The sequence below is a fragment of the Nicotiana attenuata genome, unplaced genomic scaffold (genome assembly GCF_001879085.1).
Source record: "Nicotiana attenuata strain UT unplaced genomic scaffold, NIATTr2, whole genome shotgun sequence".
Classification (NCBI taxonomy): Eukaryota; Viridiplantae; Streptophyta; class Magnoliopsida; order Solanales; family Solanaceae; genus Nicotiana; species Nicotiana attenuata.
In genome coordinates, this window is record NW_017670867.1 from 317,089 (window position 1) to 328,348 (window position 11,260).

Here is an 11,260-nt window from a genome sequence, read left to right on the forward strand (position 1 = left end):
TTTTCTATTGAAATTTATTGTCACATAACATTAAAAAGAAAATAAACATTTTTTAGACATGCATAATGTATCTTTTTAGCATGTTGGGAGAATTATGTTGAACTTGGAAACAGGACATCCACAAAAAATTGAGATAGCTCGAGGACAACTCCCAAACAAAAGGTAAAGGTGTAACTAAATCCCTTAATTGAAGGCACTAATAATGGATTGAGAGCCTTTTAAGGTGGAATGTATATATTTTGTAAATAAAACTTGTGTAGGTAGGGTAATTTACTAAACATGAACATTTAGGGTAATAAAGTTTCCAATAGTGTATAGGAATGAAAAAATCCTTTTTTTTTATAACAGTTGGTCGCCTATAGAAAGAAAGAACGACCTACTTTACTGCCTTTTTTTTGGGGTTAAGATTTTAAACATTTGAATAATTAAATGTATATTGGAATTCTTGAAGTAGTATGAAATTATTAAATAATATTCTCAGCGAAATAATATCAAAATCCCAAAAGGTTCCAAATATGAAAAGTTTAAGTATATGATTGAGATATAGAACGTTGTGAAAAAATAATAGTAACTAAATTATATATTATTAGATAAATTGCGCTCACCTCGACTATTTTATGGAAGTTTAAGCAAAATGGAGGGAAAATCACATAGTTTTTTGTTGTAAAATGGAAAAGAGGGAGTAACAACATAAATTTCACTAAAACCACGTACAGTTTACTTTGAATTCATATTACATGTCTTTTTTGGTTTTTTCATAATTTTTAAGAGAAAATTTACAATGATTATTCCAAAAAATTTAAATCATTGCCGTAACTATTTTTCTATCTTGTAAACTTTTAATTAATTAGGAAAAAGAAATGAAAAATTCTTGAGTAGAAAACTAACCATAAGCCAACTTAGAGATGTTTCTCGGATCAAGTAACTCTATAGTTTTCCAATTGGAAGTATCTTCACTGAATTAGAGAAATACATAGTTTAAAATGGTATCAAAGACCAGCAGCACTTCATACAATGGTTATTATCTCTGAATTAATTGATCATAATATATGTATATATTTTTTATTTCTTTTCTGCATATGTATACATAGTTTGAGCCGAAAACAATGAGTTTAGTTGAATACTACAGTACTCACCCTATATTCGCATCTGACTATACAATACATAGTTCTTACATACCAAAATATTGGCCCTATATGTATCAGACATAACACAATGTATCCAAAATGCGTCATTTCTCTATCTTTTGTCACATCCCAATCGAGTCCGGTAGTCCAAGAAAATCCTCGCAGCACCATAGTGAGCCAATGCACCAAAAATAACAAATGTATGAAATATTTGATGACTATGACCAACTATATCAAAAAATCCAGGCTTCCATTTCTCCGGTATTCGGCTAACATAAAATATAGCCCCTGTAATATAACACAATGCCATTGCAGATTCATATGCAAGTGTAACATTCCTCACAGGATCATTCCAATTCAACACAAGTGCATGGATTGCAGGTACCAGACCAAAACAACCCATAGACATGAAAAGCCCGGCCCGAAACGACCGATATTTTCCGGTCGAAAACACGGGGAAGAGCAAGGTTATGATAGTGCAAATTCCCAAGATTGTGATTCCAATGAGGTAAACAATTTGCCAATGTGGTGAACATTGAAAGATGTAATACATTGGTGGAAAGAAGGAAGTGATGATCATTATTGATATTCCAACATAGTCCATTTGGACTAAGAAAAGGTTAAGTTTTTGTGAGTGACATGAGAAAAGATGGCAAATACTGCTTGATAGAAGACAGAACATTGCACCAGCTAAGAACACATAGAATGGCCAAGTTGCTTCATTTGTTACCCTATTTGATAATATGATGTCCATTTGAAAGTGTCGGTCCTGCGCGTCAGTGTAAAGAATTTTTACGCTATCAGTTCAATGACATAGTTATTAGAAGGGTTAAAGTTGTATACATTGTTGCCTACATTGTAAAGATGTTTTACGTACGCTACCAATGCAATTTATTCTGGTTATAGCACGTCCAGTTGCGGATCTACATTGTCAATTGTGGGTGCTCGAGCGTTCATTATCTTTGACCAGATTTAGTAAATTTGCATAGGTAATTATAAAAATATTTAGACAAATATTGAGTGAGCACCCACAACTTAACTCTTTTTTTCTCTTCTTTCAGAATTTTATTAGCGAGCACCCATGACTTTAAAATCCTGGATCTGCTACTGAGCACGTCATCACTCTATTTTCCATATTATCATATCCAACTTAATACGAAGAGTTACCTGATATTGTGGTAAGTTTAGTCTGAAAGTATAAAAAGCTATACATTATCAGTTCGCACAACTTAAATCCTTCCTAAAAATGAATTTAACTTGTATATACTGGTGGCGCAAAGAATTTTTACACATTAATGTGATTTAACTTGTTATAGCAGGTTGACAATTATATTTTTCTAGTAATTAATTTCACTTGTTATGAAAGTTATCTGTAGTTATCATTTATGTGATCTGATAGTGTAAAATTATCAGTTTACACTGGATAACCGCACTCAAAATAATAGCCAGAAAATGTATAATTTTTTGTGTATATATACATTTTTGTATGTTACATACAAATTTTATACCCTTTTGCGACTATCGGATGTAATAGTTTCGGCCGCGAGCTGATTTTTGCCCGAGATTAAACTTTTAAAAGTTCATGAAAATATACTACTAACAATATTCAAAAACCCAGCAGGTAACTCACCTGGGAAAAAGCCTTTGAATTGTGAGAGATGTTTGCATCTCCACTCGTCGGAAAATTTCTGCAAGATTGAAGGAAAATTCAAATTTTTTCATCTTAGACTATGATAATTACTAATATTCAAAATTAATTCAAGTATTTTTAATGGATTAGAAAAAATTGATATTAAAGTTTAGTTTTATGTGTTGAAATGGAATAGTTGGTTATTAGTCCCCGTATTATTAGTCATTTTGGCGAACTGAATTTGTTTCAAAATAGTTGACTTTTAGAAAAACAAGACGTTATTTATTACTTTTTCTGAATTTACCTTTATTGTTTCAACTAGTGAAATATTAATTAAATGAGAAGATTAAAAAGTAATAAAAGATAATTTAAACAAATACTCATGATATCAGAGACGGATTAGGATTTTGGCAGGATGGATGCACTATTAAGAAGGGGTCCAAGATATAAATTTACATGTTCCACCTTAGTTCTTACTATTGCGAACTCGTTACACTTTTGAATTATAAGTTCAAAATTAAAATTTTAAAAAAAATTTCTTGCATCTATATTTATTATGCATGTTGAAAATATCGGGTCAGTTGAACCCATTGATTATATGCTACATCATACACTGTTACTAGTTTTAATATACATATTTTGTTTAATCATATAAGATTTTACGGTGACAAAAGAAGAATAGGAGTTTTAATGTGTGAAAATTTTAAAAGAATAAATCAAAAAAAAAAGAAATAAAAGGAAAAGTACTTAATTAATACGCAAAAAGAGACACCAAACATGCTCATCTCCCTTGAGCGTCTAGTCATTTTGGCGAACTGAAATTATTGTTTCCACTAGTGAAATATTAATTAAATGAGAAGATTAAAAAGTAATAAAAGATAATTTAAACAAATACTCATGATATTAAGCATATTAAATATCTTTCTCAAAATATTACCAAGAAAATATCAGCTGAAATAGAAGTGCAAACATTTAAAGAAAGTGGTTGGGAGTTTGATCGCCAGCAATATCGTACAAGCATACTGAAACTGTCTTTTTAACTTAGTTGTGTGAGACCTCTTTTTATATCACATATTTGTGGACCCACCTTACATATCTGGGTCCACAAAATTCTGGGACCCATACAGTTATGAGACAAAAAAGAGACCTCACACAAATAGTGTCAGTTGTGTGAGACACAAAATAAAAAATTTCAATAATGGACCACCTACGGATATTTTAGGCCTTGGTTTCATAAAAAGTTGCTTACGTACTAAAGTTCAGCACGTCAAAAAGGATATAATATTAGGAGCGAGAATTTTAAATTTATGGGTTAGAATTCTAATTTTTTTAAATTACTGGGTTCTAAGTTAACAATTTATAAATATTCAACAATTTTTTAAAGCAAAAACAAGATTTGAACCAAAGCTACTGGATTCAATCGACTCGTTCCTGATATATCTTTTTTAGTTTCTGATACAGTGTTTAATATTCGTGATACGTCCACACTAATTTGAATTTGCATGGTATAAATCCTACCAAAGAAAAAAAAAATTTAGCTCGAACTCGAGATCACTAGCGAAGAATAGAAAGATTCCATCCATCTTACCATAATCATTTATGGTAGGTGGCTCTATCATTCCTAACTCATTAATACCCTATTTTCTTTTTAATATTATCATCATTTAGGTGACACTTTTATCATATCATAAGTCCTAATCTATTAATTTCTCTCTTTTTTTTTAACATTATCTCTTTATTTTTTTGTGCTGCAATTGGTGTTACATGAGAATAGTCAAACCTATAATCTCTTTTGTTGAAGTTAAACGCTATCTAATTACTTAAGACAATGAGGAAAGGGATATATAGACACTTAATTAAAGAAAGATAAATTATTGAAAATAGTGAAAAATAAAAATAAATAAATAAAAAAACAAATTAGTCTTAAAATATGCAGTTTGATGAGTGAGGTTTGGTGGTAAATGAATGGAAAAAAAAGGTATTTTCAATAAAATAAAATAAAATGTTGTTTTATTTCAACAACAACAACAAATAACAATATTCCCAGTAAAATCCCACTAGTGAGGTCTGGGGAGAGTAGAGTGTATGCAGACCTTACCCCTACCCCGAAAAGGACAGAGAGGTTGTTTCCAGGAGACTCTCGGCTCAACAGGAAATGCAATAATATAAGAAAATAAATAAGAGAAAAGAAATGTAAAAAATGTTGTTTTATTTCACTGTCAACAATTAGATGTGTAAGGAATTAAAATTTGGAGAAAAAAAATATACGTAGAAAAAAATTAAAAAAAGAAGCAGAATTAAGCACATACCTAATAAACATAGTCATAAAATCAGCAAGTTGAGATATATGCTCTGCATTAGCTATGGTTAATACCATAAATAGAATAAATCCAATCAAATGCCTGTAAAAAAAATATATTCAAAATTCCAGATAAATAAATTGCAATTTATGCTATTTAAAAATCTAAATTAAGAAATAAAACATGAAATGAGATACTTACGTCCAGACATTAAGAGTTTCATTATGCCAACGAAAAATACTGAAAAAAGCTTCTTTGAGAGGCCAATTAGCTCTGTAATAATTCAATATATACTCATTATCCTTCATATATTCTGGTAATTCATCATAAGAAATTAAAGGGTATTTTTCCCTTTTTCTTATTCCATTTTTCTCCATCTTTTTGCTGTAGCAGTTTCTGTTTGAATCAAGATTCTGATCTTTTTCTTGATTCATCATCTTTAAATTAATATGATATTAATCATAGAGAGAAAAGAAAGAACAAGAAGAAGAAGAAGAGAGAGAGTTTCTAGTTTTTCTTTTAGAGTTTGTGCTATAATATTTTTCTTGGATTTTGATGAGTGTGTGTGTGTGTGTGTGACGGTGTTTTTAGGTTGTTTTGTCCGAGTATTATGTGGGGTTTTATTTTAGGGTAAGTTGGGAAGAAAAGAGCATTTATAGAGACGACACTTTTTTTTTTTGGTTAAGACTTTCTCACCGTAATAGCAAATACAGATTGTTGGTAGGTCATCAATAACTTCTCTTCACGTGATGCCTTAGATAACCCCTTTTAATTCGAAGAAGTTACCCAAATAGCCGCTCATCATATCTCTTAAACTAATAATAACCGGCAAATATATAATATATATGATATATGTATAGCTGTAAATAATTAATCAATGTATACTCTATATATATCGGCTAGAAAAAATAAATATGAAATTTGACTGGCTATTTGCGTAACAATCCCTTTTGATTTATTTCTCATGATTCAATCATCTTTTTATAATTTTATTTTATTTTATTTTTGAGTAGCCGCATTCTAGAGTAAAGGAAAGGATAATGATTACTAAGGAATATGGTCGAATGGATGAGATCTCTCGACTCTTAATTAGATGTCACAAGTTCAAGACTTGAACATGAAAAATTTCTCTTAGAGAGCATTTCCTTCTTGGTTGTGAATATTTGAACTGGTTGTTGTTGTTAAAAAATTCTTGTTTAGGTAGTTCATATCATTCTTACATAGTATTTTGATTTATAAGATTTCAATTCTTTCATGTTTTAGAGTAACATATTCCTCCATGGGGCTAAGGTCCAATATATGGAACAAACAAGTATTTTAACGACTCTACCACTCAGTCAATTCTGTTCCACTTAATCCCTCTTTCATGCCACATATCTTTCCGGCTAAGGAATGAAATATCTTTCTCCTATTACACGAATCCAATTTCTATTTCATCGGGAAAATTCATCTATTCCTCAACAATATCTAGATTAGTATGAATTTTAAATACCAAATAGTTAAACAAAAAAAATCTTTGTTTGACCAAAAAGTATAAACTTTCGGTTAAACTATTAAATCTTATTTAATAAAGGATTAAACCTAGGTAATGATAATATCTCTAGATTTAGAACTAGTTAGTATAAATAACGTGAGGTAATGCTGGTAGGAAACTGAAAACAATGTGCATTTAATATTCCAAAGGATTTGAGCAATAATAGAGGAACATCAAGCAATAAATAGCATTTATGTAAATAAGAAAAATGATTCACCTAATATTGAATGAGGTGGATGATTCTTCTTTCTGACAGTGATGAATGACAAACAAATCCTAGAATATTGGAACTATTCTCGGATCTGATGAAAAAAAATATGAAATAATAGATAATGAAATCTTAGAGAGTTTGTATCTTTGCTAGAGAGAGATAGTCTTCTTCTCAAAAAGTGTACTTATCAAATGAATATTACATGCCTTATCCCCTTATCTCCTTTTCTCTTTATATGAGTCATATCCCGAATCAATCCTAATAGTACAAATGCAGAGAATATTCAATGGAATATTATCTTTAGTATCTTATTACAAAAACTAGATGTTAGTGCTCTGTCCTTGGTGCTCGACCTCGACCATTGTTGGCTGCCCGGCCACGAATCCTATTGTTTCCTAGTCGACCTCGACCACGTCTTTTTCCTTAATACCACTTTATGTTAAATTGCCTTAAAGCATATTTTGACCTATACAGTTAGTCCCTCCGCTTATTAAGGCCGGCCCTGGATGACTTCGATGAGCGGACTTTGTTAGTTGTGGTTGAGAAGTTTAGACGAGCAGGTCGAGCAATAGCATTTCAGCCGAGGTAGCAACGTGGCCTTTCGTGAGCAGCAACCTAAAGTCACGTCGATTCAGAATGACGTCATTACTACGCATTTTTCTGATGCCTTGTGTCATTTCCTGTGCCTCTGCCGTTTCGATACCTGCGTTGGGTTGTGACGGTTTGTTTTTTCAGTATTGATGCCTGAATTCTTATAAATAGGGATATGAAACCCTTTGCCTTATTCTTTGCACTCTAGATATTGAACCCCTGTATCTTCTTCTTCCTTCTTCATTCAGAGTTCTTTCCCTCTTGACCTTGCTTCCGTATTTTTGCTTTCCCTGATTCTGGTGATTTCTGCTGCTCCTAACCTTCATGTACTTGCAACACCCTTTCTAAAAAACAATGGTTAATGTTTCTTCTAGCTTTGGTAGGGCAACTGACCCTATTCCTTTGGCAGTGTGCATGCCTCCCCATGATGATACCGTTTCAATTACTATTGAAGACGAGAAATTTCCTACGGTGGAGGAGATAATCCCTCGTAGTGAAAAAACCAGATCTAATTTTTCGAAGGTTCTGATCGGGGCCAACCCTGCACTACTATGGAGTGGCGAGAGCGGTCGATGCAACTTTTACCCGAAAAGGTCGGGATCGAATCCACAGGGAGCTAGATTTGGGAATTGGATTCCTATCTAAACTAGCAATGCGTAATGCTCTTAATTACGCTTCCAATCATAATTGTTTGTTTTTTTACTTCTAATATTATACTACTGAGATGCTAAATTAACTAAGAATAATTGCTTGAAAGGTTTTCTAAATAGGTAACGAGGCACTAAGGAAGTGACTTTCCCCTAGGTGAATACTTGACGGGTTCTAAAGTCTAAAGCAAGATGTTATGTTTGGGATCGCGATATAGACAATGCACGACACTACTCACTCTATACCTCTCGGTAGCTTGAGTGACTTTGCCCTAATTGATTTTCTCAAGACCAATTGGGTGTCGAAATTATGCAAGCAATGTAGGCTCAAGTCGGGTATTACTATCTCTAGATTTAACCCTTTAATTGGGGATATCAATCTCTTGAGTACGTCCCAATTCCTTGTTGGACTGATTGCTTAGACTCAAACTCTCTTTCTCAAGAAGAGCCCAAGTCAAAAAGGCACAAATTAGTGTTTGCAACCACTAATCCAACATAGAAAACACAAATCAGTCGAAATATCAACCACCCATAAACATCTAAGCCTTAAAGCACAAGACCCATCAAATACCCACACTAGGGTTGAGCCACAACCCTAGCTAATGGGTCTAGCTACTCATAATAATGGAAGAAAACAGATAACTAGATAAAGAATAACCCATATAATATGTTTACAAGCTAATAATTGAAGATTTAATGATAAACCCACAATAAAATTACTCAAAATAGTCTAAATATGCCGTTCACGTGCTCAGCTAAAAGTTAGATACCCTAAAAATCTGAAAAAGAACTATTTATACAAGGTCGAATTTTCTGGACAAAAATACCCCTACAGAGGTACCGCGGACCGCGAAAAATGCACCGCGGCCGCGGTGAGGCTTTCTAGCTTGATTTTAAGGTCTCTGAATCTGGCCACCGCGGACCGCAGAAAATGCAACGCGGCCGCGGTGGCTTCACTGCGGTCCGCATAAAATGGGTTGTGGCCGTAGTGGCTTCCAACTTTTAAAATTCCAGCTCTCTGAATCTCTTCTCCGTGGACCGCATAAAATGGATTGCGGTCGCGATGAGCCTACTGTTGTCCGCATAAAATGGATTGCGGTCGCGGTGAGGCTATTGCGGTCCGCATAAAATGGATTGCGGCCGCAGTGCTTGAGCTTCCAAAATCTGCACCTCTCTGAATCTCCTCACCGCGGACCGCATCAAATGGATTGCGGCCGCGGTGGGNTACCGAAGAGCGGCATGATCGGTATGAACTATGACCTTGGCTCCCATGAGATATGGCCGAAATTTCTCCATTGCGAACACAATAGCCAACAACTCTTTTTCAGTCACCGTGTAATTCATATGAGCATCATTCATTATCTTGCTCGCATAATACACCGGATGAAATATTTTATTCACTCTTTGACCCAAGACCGCCCCAACCGCAACATCACTCGCATCACACATGAGCTCGAAAGGCAAGCTCCAATTGGGTGCGGTAATAATAGGAGTGGTGGTCAACTTGTGCTTGAGAAGTTCAAAAGCTTGCATACATCTCTCATCGAACACGAACTTGGCATCCTTTTCCAATAGCTTGCACAAAGGGTTCACTACCTTCGAAAAATCCTTGATAAATCTTCGGTAGAACCCCGCATGCCCAAGAAAACTTCTAACCCCTTTGACAGAAGTAGGGGGAGGAAGCCTTGAAATCACCTCTATTTTAGCTTTGTCCACCTCTATGCCATGTTTTGAAATTTTATGGCCAAGGGCTATGCCCTCCTCAACCATGAAGTGGAATTTTTCCCAGTTGAGCACAAGATTGGTTTCTTCACACCGGGCCAACACCCTATCAAGGTTCTTCAAGCATTCATAAAATGAGTCACCCACGACACTAAAGTCTTCCTTGAACACCTCCAAAATATCTTCCACTATGTCGGTGAAAATGGCGATCATACACCGCTGGAATGTAGCCGGTGCATTACACAACCCGAATGGCATCCTAAAAAAGGCAAAGGTACCATATGGGCAAGTGAAGGTAGTTTTCTCCTGATCTTCAAGAGCAATCAAAATTTGGTTGTACCCAGAATACTCATCCAAGAAACAATAGAAGGCACGCCCAGCAAGTCTATCAAGCATCTGGTCAAGGAAAGGCAATGGAAAGTGATCCTTGCGAGTCATTTTGTTCAACTTGCGGTAATCCATGCACACCATCCATCCAGTGACTGTTCTGGTAGGAATTAGTTCATTTTGCGCATTGGTCACCACGGTCATACCACCCTTCTTCGGTACACATTGCACCGGAGAAGTCCAAGAACTATCAGAGATGGGTTACACAACCCCGGCATCCAACCACTTGATCACCTCCTTTTTCACAACTTCTTGCATTGCCTCGTTCAACCTCATTTGATGTTCCAAGGAGGGCTTTGCATCATCTTCAAGAATAATCTTGTGCATACAAAAGGCGGCGCTTATTCCCCGAATATCAGCTAAAGTCCATCCAATTGCCTTCTTCTGCTTTTGGAGCACCGCCAATGTGGCATCTACCTGCATGTTAGTAAGACAAGAGAAAAGAATAACTGGAAAAGTTGAACTAGGGCCTAAGAATTCATACCTGAGGTGTGGAGGCAACGGCTTCAACTCCAACACCGGAGGTTCCTCGATTGAGGGCTTTATTGGTTGAGTCTTCCTATTCTCAAGATCCAAAGATAGCTTCCGAGGCTCATAAGAGTAAGAGCTCATTCCATGTAAAGCATTGACACACTCCACCTGGCCTTCATTCTCATTGACCTCAAGATTCAACAAAACCGCCTCTAGAGGGTCCTCCACATTTATCATTGCACTAGTATCATCAATTATTACTGCCGTGACAAGATCCACAAATGAGCACACTTCAGTACAGTTGGGCTGCTTCATTGACCTACACACATGAAAGAGCACTTTTTCATCACCCACTTGGAAGGTGAGTTCCCCTGCTTCTACATCAACTAAGGCCTTCCTAGTTGCAAAAAAGGTCTTCCCAAGATTATAGGCACCACAAAATCGACCTCGCAGTCAAGAATCACAAAATCAGCCGGCAAGATAAATTTGTCCACCCCGACGAGAACATCATCAATTATACCCAAGGGCCTCTTCATTGATCTATCTGCCATTTGCAATCTCATGGAAGTCGGTCTCGGTTGTCCAATACCCAAAGTCTTGAAAAATGAGTAGGGCATCAAGTTGATACTCACCCCCAAAT

General features: G+C 35.2%; 1 protein-coding gene across 2 annotated transcripts; it reads right to left on the reverse strand.

Moving 5' to 3' along the window:
* Positions 1 to 1,032: 1,032 nt before the first annotated feature.
* LOC109244044 (heptahelical transmembrane protein 1-like) lies at positions 1,033 to 5,686 on the reverse strand. 2 transcript variants are annotated; one of them, XM_019411069.1, is made up of 4 exons: positions 5,259 to 5,686; positions 5,067 to 5,159; positions 2,758 to 2,815; positions 1,033 to 1,896 (listed from the first exon to the last, which is right to left on the reverse strand). In XM_019411069.1, the coding sequence occupies exons 1-4, from the start codon at positions 5,492 to 5,494 to the stop codon at positions 1,240 to 1,242; spliced, it is 1,044 nt and encodes a 347-aa protein (XP_019266614.1). In that variant the 5' UTR covers positions 5,495 to 5,686; the 3' UTR covers positions 1,033 to 1,239. The 2 variants fall into 2 exon arrangements, with proteins under 2 accessions (XP_019266614.1, XP_019266615.1); XM_019411070.1 differs by having other exon boundaries at positions 1,332 to 1,415.
* Between the last annotated feature and the right edge of the window lie 5,574 nt (positions 5,687 to 11,260).

What these genes read in the sequence shown, in the direction of transcription:
- LOC109244044 (XM_019411069.1), bottom strand. Translation starts at nt 5,494, where the DNA reads ATGATGAATCAAGAAAAAGATCAGAATCTTGATTCAAACAGAAACTGC. An exon ending in GAAACTCTTAATGTCTGGAC is followed by an intron (nt 5,160 to 5,258) that starts GTAAGTATCTCA and finishes TTTTTTTTACAG; the next exon opens with GCATTTGATTGGATTTATTC. An exon ending in ATTCAAAGGCTTTTTCCCAG is followed by an intron (nt 1,897 to 2,757) that starts GTGAGTTACCTG and finishes ACTGACGCGCAG; the next exon opens with GACCGACACTTTCAAATGGA.